This window comes from Podarcis cretensis (assembly GCF_951804945.1).
Source record: "Podarcis cretensis genome assembly, chromosome: 2".
In the NCBI taxonomy this organism is placed as follows: domain Eukaryota; kingdom Metazoa; phylum Chordata; class Lepidosauria; order Squamata; family Lacertidae; genus Podarcis; species Podarcis cretensis.
The window spans coordinates 1,647,749-1,662,638 of record NC_137171.1 but is presented as its reverse complement, the minus strand read 5'-3'; the positions used below and the strand labels follow the sequence as shown (position 1 = coordinate 1,662,638).

Here is a 14,890-nt window from a genome sequence, read left to right as displayed (position 1 = left end):
AACCACTCCACACAGCAATCATGCTCATGGCTGCAACACTGGCATTTTCCACAGTAAACAGAAAGTATGAAGGGCAGGTACACATCCCTGGATGTGTGGTGGATCCTTGGCCAACTGAGGCTCCTCAGCATGTGTTTGCTGCCTGTTTCGGGATGCTTAGTCAGAATTTATAATTTCTAAGGAAAAAATGTTTTTTTAAAAGCCTCTGTTGCTAAAGACCTGCTTAAAATATCTGAATGACCCATTTGCAATATTAACCACCTTTCTGCAAGCAGCCAGCCTGAATGTGTGAGAGAGTAGAGTCTGTCTCTTTGTTCGACTTTTGGTGATGCAATTTTGGTGGTTAAAATTCTTGGATATCTCTGTAACCCTCCCTATCTCCAAGCCCACCTAACTGGCTATTCTCCCCACAGAATAAATCTGGGAGGGGGTTATGCACAGAGGGTTCACAGCATGCTTTTTGCTAGACAGTAGTATATGAAAATGTGAAACTCTGCAATTTGGCTGGAAGTAGATTGAATGAGCTGTGACATCAGTGAATGGGAACAGAATGCTAGGAGGTATTTTAGAAGTGTGCCTTAGTAAATATGCATTCACAGGGTCTTAAGTGTATATTTTTTACAAAGCTGGGTATGCAGATGTTCTCTCTCTCTGTGTATGTGTGCATATGCGATTCTATTTGTTTATGTGTCTGGGAATCTGGACACTCTCCCAGTCCTGGCGGCTCCTCCCTCCCTGTGACTTCCTTTTTGACCGAGGGGCTTCCTTTGCTTGATCCAGCCCTCTCTGTCCCTACCTGACCCTTGGGCCATGACTCACTCCCTTCCCCTGTGCTCTCCATTTTGCTGCTCGATTTTTTCCCCTTTCCATTTCCAAATGAATGTTGGGAGCACAGTAATTGTGGGTCCCAGCTGAGCAGGTGGGAGCAGGCGGTTCCGGGGGCTGTGCTGGAAACAGACCCAATGGACATACTTTAGGAGATGATTTATTGGGAGCATATGTTGCTTGTGCACCAGGGCTGGCTAGGATCACACAGGCCCAGTGGAGGGAGAGGGGGGCATGTCCAGCTGCAACTCAAAGCATGTTTGTGTACATGCACAGTCATAACAATTTGGCATACTGTGCTGTTGGCATTGTGGTCCCAGGCAAGAGAGACGAAAAGAAAGAAGGGAAAAGGGGACGATTGACTTCTTTTAGTGCACTCCAAGTTCCATTGGCATATGAGTATGCAGACTTTCAGACTATACAGAGCTCTTTGCCAGGCTCCATCATTGGCTGGGTGCTAAGTTCTGTGTTGCCTAAATGTTTGCTGTCTGGAGCATGGTCCAGAGATAGTGAATCCAAGAGTGGACAGGAGATTATTTGGATTGTTGTGCTGTATCCTTACAAAGTCCATTTAGGAAAGGATGAGATCAGCAGTCAGGCAAATGGAAGAAGAGTCTGATATTCATGAAGCCAATTCTGTATGAACACTGGCAAGGAGGCCTGCTAAGAAAATATCCAAGACCAAGGTTGAATTGATCTGGACAGATGGACACAGGGCTTCTAGCCAATTTGAAGGTTGGGCTGAGGACCAGACAAGGCCTGGGAGTGCTTGCATGGGCAGCAAACAATAGAGAAGATCAGCGTTCGCCAATCCTTCGGGCTGGCTAACTGACTGAAGCTGTGGCTTCTGGAATGGGAGGATCTGGGTTAGAGTTCTGTGAGGTGTGATACCTAAAAACAGCATAGTTCTGGGGAGAAAAGTTATGAGTTCTTATCCTTGCATGGCAGAGAGAGAGCAACCTCCTCCTAAGAGATGATGTGGTATTGTGGTTAAGAGCAGGAATGGTTCTCCCACCTCACCAAGTTCCAACTCACAGGGTGACCTTTTGTAACTAGTAAGGCTTCAGGCTCCCCTTTCCCAATTTTGTAACAGAGGGATAGCTATTCTGATCTTGAAGGCTGTGGTAAAGATTACTGAGTGAATGCCCATGGAGTGCTTTGAGCATTTAGGGCAAGTTATATAACACTAGATGTTGTAGGAGGAGACAGTCCAAGAAAATATACACATTTGTCTCATTTAATTGTCTCCACAGTCTTACCACACTCTCTTCTCATTGCAGTAGAAATGTACACACAGACATGTGGCAGATGGTACATGCAAACATATACACCCTGACAATGACTGCCTGCTCTTTCAGTGTGTGTGTGTGTGTGTGTGTGTGTGTGTGTGTGTGTGTGTGTGTGTACACACACATGGGCACATGTTTGCAACAACATTCTGACATGCTGTGTTCACTCCCCCACTCCTGTCTTCCTTTCAGGGCGATCTCCAGCAGCTGCTGATTGTGCCGGATTCAGCAGCTGCAGCCCACTATTGCCAGCATTACATGCCTGATTGCGACAGACAGCTCACCTACGTGTTGCATGCCCAGGATCCCGAAGAGGTAGGAGAGCAAAGTACAGGGGTTCCCTGTATTCGTGACTATTACCCCAGAGCTGAGCCAAATTTGGAGGCCTATATAGGAGCTAGGGCTGGGGGAGATATTTGATTAAGTCAGCATTTAAAGGCAAGCCTACTTAATTCACACTTTCTGGAATAGTACATGGACTGAAAAACAGCCATTCTGTGAACTCCACCCTCTTCTGAATTCTGCAATGTACAGAAATGCATATACTAAGGTAAAGTGTGCATATAGACGTCTATATTGATGAATGTAACATACAAAATGCTTTATGAAAAAGGCGAAAGATTTATACGATCTGAAGAGAAACCAGAGTATCAGCAGATTCACCCATCCGCCGATGCTCCCTGGCCTAGTCAGTGAAGAAGACCTTTTCTGACCATGGAATGTGACTTATGTGACGTATTAGGCTTGCTCAGTACCATAGATGCTTCCCTCCCCCATTCTTAAAAGTCAATATTTGCTCCCACTTTAAGTCTAACTGACTCCCCTCCATCATCAGCACCTGCTTTCTGAGGCAGTTGCCCCACTCTGGTGAATGGTAGGGCCAGCACTGCTGGTTCCATAGGGGCAATATTGGTTACTTGAGGTGGCAGAATTCCAGAGATGCTAGGCTGATTCAGAAAGCCTTCATACACATACAGAGCTGGAGTCATCCAATGAGTCCTGCTAGGAGAAGCTCATGCCAGGACTTGGGAATGCTACAGCAAAGGCATATTCAGCCTGTGGTAGAGATGTGGAGACTGGCCTTTTTTTTTTTGTTGTTGTACATCATCATGCCTTGCTGAAACCTGGACCTGGACCTGCTTAATGTGGGGGCCTCTGATGTATTCTCCAGATATTGCTTGTCTTCTGCATTTATTACACACTGACAAGGGTTGTGGGGGTGGAAGCAGTATGTGATGGGGCCATGGTCAGGAAATATAGAGCCACATATTTTTGTGTTATCAACTATGGAAATCCCCAGGCTCTCAGCTTCAAAGCATGAGCGTATATAAGCATCACTAAATGGACTGAAGGATTCATGCAGTCTGACCTTTTAAGAGGGCTCATGGGGGCAGGGCAGGGGAATTGATTGGAGGGCAGCATGCTTTGAAATGTCAGTCAAAACATGGAGCAGAGCCTGCTAACTTCAGGGATGTGGGAGAGATAATAGAATCATAGACCTGTAGAGTTGGAAGGGACACCCTGAGGGTCATCTAGTCCAACCCCCTGCAATGCATGAATCATTTGTCCAAAATGAGGCCCAAACCCACAACCCTGAGATTAAGAGTCTCATGCTTGACCAGCTGAGCTATTCTGAGTTATTAATCTGTCGTCTGGGGAAAGTGGATCTCCAGAACCAGGCTACACCCTTCCCATCATGATCAGAATGACATCCATCACTCTGCAGCTGCCTGTGGAATTACTGAAAGGTCTCAGTGCCCTGCTCTGCCTGGATCCTATGTTGGAACAGAACTCTGTGTGGAAACCCCTCTTGCAGGAACTGCTTTTAGTTCCATTTGGTAAGCCCACAGCTAATAGGGCCAGCCCACTTGAGGGTTGATGGAGATTGCTTCTGCAGCCTGTGGGATGTAGTGGGCAAAATGGGGTTGACCCCAAAGGCATCCAGCAGAGCCCTGGGCATGATGGAATGGAGGCAGAACGTGAGTATGTGGGCAGAAGGGACAGGTATAAACTGTTACTGGATCGAGCCATCTTGGCCCCAAAGCAAGCAAGGGCTAGACTATTGGGTGAAGGGTCTCTCTTCTGTGTGCCCTGTTCCCCTCTGCCTACCTGTCTCTTGGGAATGGGCTCCTGGTGGCTGGGGGTGGGGGTGGCATCTCTTGGTGTTCCATGGGAATAGTGGAGTGCCTCTCTTCTTTCTCAAGTGTCTGCTTTCTCTCTCTTTCCCTCCCCCCATCCTTCATTGTTTCCTCCCCTTCTTCTGTCTTCTCCCTCCCTCCCCCCAATCCTGTGCAGAACATTCCCCGCAGGAAGGGCAAGAAGGGCAAGGGCAAGAGAAAGGGCAAGGGCAAGAGGAAAGGGAGAGGCAAGAAGAAGAGGAACAAGGAGTCGCCGGAGACGTCCTCGCTCACTCCGGCCCCTGGCCAGGTAGAGAGTGCAACTAACTGCCCTCTGCTGGCCTAATAACACAAAGCCTCTCCTGGCCTAACCCTCTGCCCGCCTAACTGAGCTGTCCTGCCTAACCTGCCTAACTCGCAGCTTTTCTCCTGCTTTGTCCCAAGCAGTTCTTCAGGCAGAACTGCCTGCTCAGTGCTTGCCTCCTCTGTCCACATGTTGCTGCCCCTCAGGGGCAACCATGAAAACCATGTTCAGCAGCTGCTGGCCTCGGGGGTCATGAACTCTAGGAGAGCCGGGAGTTCTGGGCTCACCTCCATGCTTCTGATTCCACTGGTGCCAGTTGGCCACAAAGCTTTTTCTTCAGACGCGCAGGTGAGTTTACATGCCTGAGGACACATTCTCCTCACCTGTGTGCCAGGTCATGTCTCCTATGGGTCTTCTCCTGATGTTCAACCATCAGTCATTTTCAAAGTCGAGATGAGCCCGTGAGTCGATGAGCTTGATCAGCCAAATTTCCCCAGTAAACTGGAGTAACGCAGGTCGTTTGCATGGATGGGAAGCTACAGTAGCCTCTTGGTAGATCACAGAGAGTGTTCACATAGATTTATGGCTGGCTTCATCATGGTGTGATGATACTGGCCTTTAACAAGGCAGGCATGTTGAAATGTAAATAAAGAAATGTAGGCTCAAGAAAATGGATTGCTTTGGACCTTGATATTTTGAATCAGTAATCAGTATCTCTTAAGACACTGTCCTGTTAGGCAGCCTGGATTTTTTAAAGGTATATTTCCTAAAGGTTTTACTTATACAACACAGTATAGAAAAAAGTGCATTAAGGAAAGGGACATAAAGAATATCAGCTTAATTCAGAACTTGGTGTTGATATTCTTTGTGTCCCTTTCTTTATAGTGCTTCCCCCATATCCCTTGAATTTTGTTGTAAAAATAAAAATGTTCAGAAATCAAGGCTGCGTAATATGACAATGTCAAAAGAGACACATCATCAATTACTGGTCTGCCCTTGAACTTAGACCAGCTTTTCATTTGCTATATTAGGGGTGGGGAGCCTGTGGCCCTGCAGATGTTGTTGCAGATGTAACTCCCACCAGCCTTAGTCATTGGTCATGCTGGCTGGGGCTGATGGGAGTTTTGGAGTACAACAAGGACACTCCTCGTGGAATTCACTGCAGTTCCAGTTTCCTTCCTGAGTGGAAAACCTGAGTTTGCAACTCTGTCATGTGTGAAACAGCCTAGAGAAGTGTTTCAGGTCGGTTAGAACCCCAAAGTTTTGATTCCCCTCCCCCCATGCTTAGGGGAGAGAAATGAACATCATGCCTCCCCTCTATCCAATCCTTATGACATAGGTATGTCTTCCTGTGCCCATTGTATTCTCTTCCTGCATTTTGCTGCCCTCCTTCCTCCCTCCCATTACTGGCTCTTTTATGTCAGGGCAGTATCCAGAAACTTGTGAAATATGGGTCAGGGGGCTGCTGAGCTCATCCTGCCAGTGAGTCACTGTTGGCTTGGCCAGGGAGAACCATTTTCCTGCCAAATGGAGCAGTTGGAGGAGTTCCTCCCTCTGGGATCAGAACTCCAGCTGCTGGACTGCTCAGTACTGGCAGAGAAAAAACATATTTCCCTCTCTTCCCTTTCCCAACTTCTTCCCAGGAAAGAGCTGCCACCCACCTGCCCTTGCTTTTCGCCTTGACGTGGGCTTATCCCTCCCTTTCACCATTCCCCAAACGCTTGGCTATGAGCAAAGTTCAGGACTGCTGGGCAGTTGATCACAAATAGGCATTGGATACTTTTACACAACCCCCCCCCCCCCACCATTTAGCATGGTCAACAAAAATGGATCATTTGGATTTTGGCAAGGTCACCTAGTCTTACAAAGGCTGTGGCACATATGTAGAGATCACACCCTGCTTCATCTTGAGACATCTTGGCAAAGCTCACTGAGCCTGCCAGAGGGCTTGCAAATCTTGTTTGTTATTCCAGAATCAACTAATTCAAATTAAAAACTGCTCGTGTAAACCTATAAAGACATACTGTAACTTGGAGTTGGAGAGGTGGCAGTACTGTTTTGGAGGTCTGAATATCAGGTGTTGTGGGTGGGAGCTAATGCATGTTGGATGCTGGAAGGGAAAATTCTACCCTCCTCTCTCCCCCCCCCCCGGCCAATTTTGGGATCTCTCTGAGATTAAATTGCATAACAGCAGTGCATTTTAAAATAATTTGTTGTGATTATTTACTTATGCCTCACAATGACCCAAAGTTTAAACACTCCCAGGGAATAAATACATGGGAGATGAAATATGCGGCTGGGTGCACTTTGTAAGCAGTGCCCTTGGGTTCTGTTTCCTTTCTTTTCCTCCTGCTTTCTCAGGTCAAACACTGGGTGAATAAGTTAATTAAACCATTTTTATCCAGTTCCCCAGCTGAATAGAATCCTGGAGTTGGAAGAGACCACAAGGGCCATCGAGTCCAACCCCCTGCCAAGCAGGAAACACCATCAGAGCACTCCTGACATATGGTTGTCAAGCCTCTGCTTAAAGACCTCCAAAGAAGGAGACTCCACCACACTCCTTGGCAGCAAATTCCACTGTCGAACAGCTCTTACTGTCAGGAAGTTCTTCCTAATGTTTAGGTGGAATCTTCTTTCTTGTAGTTTGGATCCATTGCTCCGTGTCCGCTTCTCTGGAGCAGCAGAAAACAACCTTTCTCCCTCCTCTATGTGACATCCTTTTATATATTTGAACATGGCTATCATATCACCCCTTAACCTCCTCTTCTCCAGGCTAAACATGCCCAGCTCCCTTAGCCGTTCCTCATAAGGCATCATTTCCAGGCCTTTGACCATTTGGTTGCCCTCCTCTGGACACGTTCCAGTTTGTCAGTGTCCTTCTTGAACTGTGGTGCCCAGAACTGGACACAGTACTCCAGGTGAGGTCTGACCAGAGCAGAATACAGTGGCACTATTACTTCCCTTGATCTAGATGCTATACTCCTATTGATGCAGCAATCTCTGCTTGCAGACTTACAACCTGAAAGGTGCAACACAAAAGGATGGGGAGGAAACAGCGAGGAAAGCAAATTTGGACCAGAATTCTCAAAGTTACAAAGTAGTTCTTATAATGACCAGTTGGAATGGAAACAGTTCAAGGAGAAGAGGGACCGAAACCAGTAGATTTCTCAGCAGAGCTGATGGAATGGCCTTGGTTTCTTTCTCTTCCATTGCTTCAGCCTAGCCTGATAGATTCACCACAAATCACATGTGCTATTCCATTCTGCTGCAGCCTCTTTCACTCCTCGATGGCAGTGGGCCTCAGCAGGAGTAAGAATGGACTGGCCATGTTTATTCATTTGACTGAGGAATGACAGCTCAGTGTGAACCAGCATTCACTGATGCACTTAAGTCCCATGCAAAAATCACACTATGGGTGACCAGTGATCCATAGGATGGGCAGTCATAGCTGGCATGTGAAGCAGATGCACAGAAGTGATTCTGCCTCCCCCTCATGTAGCAGCTGTACTTAGATTTCCAGATATGTAGGTTTTGCTGATATGGAATATGCCTGATGTCAAGAACTGTTAGGGTCGCTGTGTCTTGAGGTTTGGCTTTGAATTTCACCAGCCTTCAGGGTCTCCAGGGGAGGTTGCAGATCTCAGAGTGTTGAAAGTGACAGACTATTTTGTGCTTGGCTTGAGAGCTTCTGCTGTTCATACTGCCTCTGTGCCCACTGGGCTCTTCCCTGCAGACATTATGCAAAGCCATGCTCTTGCCTTACCTGGTGCTAGTAGCACCTGGAACTGCCCTACCAAACTTTATCCCCATATCTGCTAGCAAGTAGCCTTTAGCTCTCAGGCTCCACCCTCTGGAATGCCAGTGCTTGACCCCCCAGGAAACCTGGCTGCCTTAATGCTAGGAGGCTTTAGGGAATGGTAGCTTATTATTTTACATTTCCACCCCAACCAAACCCTATTGGCTCAGAAGCATGGCTGGCTCTAGTTGGTGCAACCTTTAACGTGCTGGGCTCCATTAGCCCTGGTGTTTTCCTTTCACCATGACTGCCCTGGTTGGCTTTTGGCTGATGGCATATTTCTAACTCCTGGACAAATTGTACACCACCATGCGCTCACTGCTAAATATATAACAGCACATCCCAAAAATTCTGTATTTAACATCTTATTTACCTTCTGCCACCCTCAAGTATGAGATTCCAACTCGAGCTACACCTACAAAGGCAGCCACTGAGTCCTGGGAAGAGAGTCCTGGAGTTATTACTGCAGCCACCGTCGCAGTTGGCTTTAACCTCACAGACAACTATGAGGTAAGAGGGCTTGGGGGAAGGACTATGCCAATCATGGGAGAAGTGTTCTCTCTTTCCCAGTGGCCATAGAAAGTCTGATACAATTTTCATGAGTATTTTAGAAAGGGATTACTTTGGTCTAATCTATGTGTTTAGAAGAAAAAATGTGGTTCAGCCTCTCTGGGACTTTACCATGTTAAATTACAAATGGATCACCACACATTTGAAGGCTTACCTTTTGTTGTATTATTATTATTATTATTATTATTATTATTATTATTATTATTATTATTATTTTAACCCACACCTCTAGGCACATGGAGAAGAACATGTTAGAGAGAAGGAATCTTTTGGTCTATTCATTTTTACAGTCTAGTTTTTGACGTGCCAATATATTTTGATGTTTATTTGCCTACCTATGTTTTGAAATCCTCCAGTTTCACAGACACTGTCCCACTTGCTTTTGCCTAACCTCAATCAGCTGCTGCGAATCACAGAGGTTAAAAGGGCTGTCTACAGCCCCCATGATGCTGAGCAGTAATTAAACATAGTTTCTCCACCTCAGCAGTACTCAGCAGTCCCTGCAGTCTGCTGCTTTTCATTCATACTATAACATCCATGACAGATACCTAAACTTTCTTTGAGAAACCTCAGGAGGAGATTCCACAACAATCCGTATTCTCTTCCTGAATGAGCCTTATAGAATGTGCTTTCACTGACAGGTGATTAGAGTTCCAATCCACCGCTGGACCTTGAGTTGGATGTGTCTCCATCACAGTAGGGTTTGCACATGACCAGTCATAGTCGAGTGATTAAATTACTACTGGGGAAATGTAGCTGTAGTTTACTGCAGTTTCCCCAGGGATAATTGAAAGAGAAGATGTGGACGGTTCTAGGGTAGAGAGTACGGTATATCTATCACTGTCTGGGGCAGAAATAATGGGATATTGTGTCCTTTTCAAGGGCAGCATTATTCAATAGAAGGAAAGGAGAGCTGTTAAATTTCTTTCTCTGCATGTGGGTAAAACAAAGAGGGACAGCAGGAGTTTAATCCTCGCATACTGGCAGTGTAAACTACTGCTTAATGTAGAAATTAATGTGGGAGTAAAACCCTGCTGTTTGAAAACATGACATTTCCCTCTAACATTTAACCTCAATTTACATTCCTGTGATTAAAAACCATTGTTTCTTCTCTTATTCCCCAGGCTATTTCACACATGGCCCTGTCATTCTACCCAAAATGCTTGAGCAAGCCTTGTGCTGAAGTGCTACCCCACACAATAGCCATGGAACTAGGGACTGTACACATGCAAATGCATACTTGTAGCCCTTGGTCCTGCTCTATATTCCATACAGAGGAGGGGCGCCCCAAGGGCCACTGTGATTGGATGCTCTCGATTGGATCACTGTAATGTGTGGTTCAGAGCTGCAGCTGATGCAGAATACTGCAGCAAGGTTATTTGGTAGAGTAATAGATGGTATATAAATACCTTAATAACTTTCTTAAAGGAAGTATTGAGACTGATACTCATGTGTAGAATCATGTAGAACTTTACACTGTCTGTGCTGGCCCTCCCAGGAATGGATGAACAAATGCTCTTTACTTTCTTTGAAAGGGCAATAGAATGTCATCATTTGGTCGTGGGGAGGTAGTCTAGCAAAGGAAGCAAAGTGGCTACAGGAAACAGGCAGTCTCTGCTGTGCTTAATTTCTCCTATCCTGACAGGACCTTTTTGGAGAACAGTACGAGATTGGTGAGGACTCAGACCTGGATGCCAATGGCACTTACAGAGCATATGAGGAGAGACTTGACTACAGAGACAGGGAATATGAGGACTACTATGACCGAAGGGATGCGAATGAGGAAGAGCGGTATGATCCGGCTGAGCGCAGTGAAGACACCCTCCAGCTCCCCCCGGTAATGACCACAAAGACACACTTCTGAGGTCTACTAATTCCCCATCCCTGGTTGAGCCCCCAACATACCATAGCATTTGGCCACCTGCCATTGCCCCATTATGGCAGAATTGGAGAACCTGTTACCCTCCAGATGTTGGACCAAAACTTTCATCATCCCTGATCACTGACTATGCTGGCTGGTGCTGATGGGAGTTGTAGTCCAATGACACCTGGAGGGCTGCAGGTCTTTCCCCCTTGCATTGCAGTCTCAATCTAAAGTAAGCAGAGTCAACTTGAGAAGGTAGCCCATCTAGGAGATGGAAAACTCTGATCCTAAACCTCTGTTGCCTTGTGGGACATCTTCAGGAAAAGAGAAGGTTAAGGAATAAACCCTACACAAATCCAGAATGGAGTTATTAATAGAGTTAGATGACACACTGTAACCTCCTTCTGGCAACTCCTGCAGCCCAATGTGCTTTCCTTTGGTCCACATCAGTGAGGCTGGGGGGGGGGGGCTTTTACCTGGGCTTCCCAGGACCTCCAGACACATTGCCCAGGCTTGCCTCCCAGGGAAGTCACTTCAGTGCTGCTAACACAGTGCTTTACTTCACCCTCAGATGCCCACTCCATTGTCTCTCAAGACAGACAAATACCAACAACAGCATAAACTTAGTTTTGCAACGTGTGCTGTGGATCTACATGCCGGCAGTCAAATGCTGGGTCAGCTATCAGTCTTGTTTCCTTCTCATCACGTGTCAGGAAGGGATTTGCCTTAAAAAATATATATGTTAAGATTTATGTATTCATCCTTTATTAGGAGCATAGGAAGGTCAGTATTGTTTACACTGTCTAGTAGAGGCTCTCCAGGGTTTCAGACATGGGTCTCTCCCAAGTCCCAACCCTACCTAAAGTTGTCAGGGACTGAACCTGGGACCTTCTCTATGCAAAGCAGAGGCCCTACCACTGAGTTGTGCCCCTTCCCTTACTGAAAACAATAATTGCAATGTGTTTTAAAGATGTGTTTGAGTCCTTTGGGAACTGCAAAGGGATGTGTGCTGCTGATGGCATGGGCATTAGCCAACAGCCACCTCTGTAACTATCTTCTGCCTCCCTGCTCAAGTGGAACCATTCTGAAAACAGCTGTTTTTAGCTCCACAGCTTCCCTCCAGAAAGAAACAGCTATGTTTGTTTGCAGTGGAGCAGAGGTGCTATGAAGCGACCTCTGCTGTTTCTTAGACCATTGCATCTGTCTTCACCCTGAGAATCGCCAAGAATCCCCTCTTTTTATGAGGAAAGGGTGAGGAATTTAGGAGCAAGTAGACAGCTATAATGTTAATGACAGATGTCTACTTAAAATATTTTTTCCACAGAACAGCTTGTTGCTGTTCCCTCTCCCTCTCGGCCCACCTCACCAATTTGTTAGTCAACTGGCCTGTGCTGGAGTGTTGGCATTTAAACCAGCACATCAGGGAGGAGCAGCAAATGTTCCAAGCTACAGGAGTTGTGTCACTTGCAGAACTGTCTAGATTCTGGCACAGAGGACATTAAAACTGGCATTCTGTGGACGTGCCCAAGCCTAAGGTGGGGCAGCTTTTTGAAGAAGAACTGCAACATGTCCCTGATTAGGCTGAGCTCCAACCAGGACCCCTCCATACCAAGTGAATGGGTTGTAAAATGGCAAATGCAGGCCAATATAAGTGAATGTGGATACATGTCAGGGCAAAATATATATCTATCTTAATTTAACATATAAGGTCATGGGGTCTAAACTGGTGGTGACAGATCAGGGGTGCTTCCATTAGGAAAGGAACTGAAAATAAAACTTCTGATGTTGTAATGACATCATACAAATGTATGGTATGACTGCATTTGGAATAGTGTGTACAGTTCTGATCGCCTTGCCTCAAAAAGGATATTGCAGCATTGGAAAAGGTTCAGAAAAGGGAAACTCAAATGATCCCCTATGAGGAAGGATTGCAGCATTTGAGAGTTTTAGGTTTAGAGAGGGAAGAGGTGACATGGTAGCTAAGTTTATAAAATTATGATGCCATGGAGAAAGTGGATAGAGAAAAGTTTTTCTCATTGTCATAAGACTAGAATTCATGTGCATTCAGTGAAACTGAATGTTGGAAGATTAAGGGCAGAGAAAAGAAAGGGACGTATTTTTCGCTCTATAAGACACACCCGACCATAAGACGCACCTAGTTTTTAGAGGAGGAAAACAAGAAAAAAAATATTCTGAATCAAATGTTGTTGAAGAGGAAGGAGGAGGGAGGATCAGGCTATGGCATCACAACAAGAGGCGCTGTGCAGCTCTCCCTCTTGCTGTGCTGGGTTCAGCAGAGCTGCGAGAGCTCTTCGCTGAAGAGGCTTTGCGCAGCTATCCCTGAAGCCAGCAGCAATCCCTCTTGCTGTGCAATCCCTTGCGCAGCAATCCCTCTTGCCTGCCCACTGCTCCCAAACCTTCCCAGGGCTGCAGGGGGAAGCCCCGGCTGCCGGCAGAGCAGCACAGCTCCCCCAAACACACCAAAGAGCAGCTCAGGAGCATGCCGCACTCTGGCAGTTTGGCCCCAGGGACCACACATTTACTCCATAAGACGCACAGACATTTCCCCTTACTTTTTAAGAGGAAAAAAGTGCGTCTTATGGAGTGAAAAATATGGTAGTTCTTCTTGCAGTTCATAGTTAAACTATGGAACTCAACTCCTACAGGAGGCAGTGATGACACCAGATGGCTTTGAAAGAGGAATAAACAAATCCATGGGGGATAGGACTATCAGCAGTTACTAGCCATGATGGCGATGTTGCACCTCCACTCTCAGAGGCAGTAGATCAGTTGCTGGGAATTGCAGGTGGGCAGAGTGCTCCTGCGCTTGAATCCTGCTTAACATTTTCCCCACTGGGGCATCTAGTTGACCACTGTGAGAACAGGATGCTGTGCTAGAAGGGCCTTTGACCTGGTCCATCAGATTCTTCGAATGCTCTTATGTTAATAGACCTCCACCCAGTGCTATTTTTCTAGAAAAAGAGGTGCCGAACTCACAATGAGTTCTCTTATAATGGCAATGGTGCCCACCTGAGAGGTGCCAGAACTGAGTTCCTGTGGGTTCCGGCTGGAGAACCCCCCCTGCCTCCACCCCCTTTTAAGCTGCTATGGTTTGTTTCTATTCCATGTAGCTGAACAGCAGACTATAAAAGGCTCCTTGTCCATTCATGATTTCCATTTAATTTACCTGTCTCCTTTCTGTTCATCAGGGAGAGATCTCACCCCTTTAGGGGAAAGGCAGCTTTCTCCATGGTATGAGTGACTCATGCAAGTTGGCCATTGCTGTTATTTATATGTTTCCTTTGTGTCTTTACTAGGAAAAGAATCTGAAAGGAGAGAAAGGGGAGCCAGCCATCATAGAGCCAGTGAGTATGGTACATGTTCTGTACTGGTGCTCCTCCATCAGTATGACTAGGGGCTGAAAGCCACTTGGTGATGGGGGTGGAAGGGGTGGAAGATACCAGCAATAAGTTATGGGAAGGTTTTTGGGTGTGTGGCAGGCTGTCAGTAGTAAATATGGGAGACAGTATAGAAGTGATGCAAGCTGTGCAGCAGAAGTCGAACCCTGCTGTTAGGCCCTGAACAATGACCCAATTCTGCTGGCAGTTCCCTTTGGCAAAATGTTTGCTTGCAAATGTGGCTGTGCAAAACCTTTCTCTTTATTTTCTTGGATTTTTTGCCATCTTCTTGCACACTAGCATCATAAAAATAGATATGCCTTTTTCACAAGACAGATCTGAAGCAACCTTGTGCATTGTGTGCATATTATTTTGGCCACAGTGTAGATCTGAAGCACAGTTGTGTTTTTTGTGTATACTACAGTTGTGCATCATGTTTTCCAAATAAAAGTGCTTGCAGCTGTACAAGTCTGCATCACATGCACAATTGTTGATGCCATTCAAAAGCACAGGCCCTAGGAGACATTACCTAGTAGATTTGTATCATTGTTGCATATCAAATATGCAGCTGGCCTCAGTGTTCAACAGCTGGGACAATTAACCCTCTTCTTCAACTGAATAGTAATATTCACAAGTTTACTGTCTGCACAAGACACCTATCCATAACTTCATAACAATAGAACATAGAGTCTTTAGTGGCCTGGAATTGTGGAATACTTTGCCAATA

At 46.1% G+C, this 14,890-nt stretch overlaps 1 protein-coding gene across 7 annotated transcripts in view; it reads left to right on the top strand.

The window, feature by feature from the left end:
* Positions 1-14,890, top strand: part of COL5A3 (collagen type V alpha 3 chain) — a 142,441-nt gene that overhangs the window by 37,651 nt on the left and 89,900 nt on the right. For 3 of the 7 annotated variants that reach the window (XM_079967785.1, XM_079967787.1, XM_079967791.1), the window contains 5 exons: positions 2,307-2,429; positions 4,410-4,541; positions 8,722-8,841; positions 10,547-10,738; positions 14,083-14,130. In XM_079967785.1, coding sequence (XP_079823911.1) covers positions 2,307-2,429; positions 4,410-4,541; positions 8,722-8,841; positions 10,547-10,738; positions 14,083-14,130 — 615 coding nt within the window. Of the gene's footprint in view, positions 1-2,306; positions 2,430-4,409; positions 4,542-4,569; positions 4,884-8,721; positions 8,842-10,546; positions 10,739-14,082; positions 14,131-14,890 lie in introns of those variants that run through there. The other 4 variants (XM_079967789.1, XM_079967790.1, XM_079967786.1 and 1 more) reach the window with 3 other exon arrangements.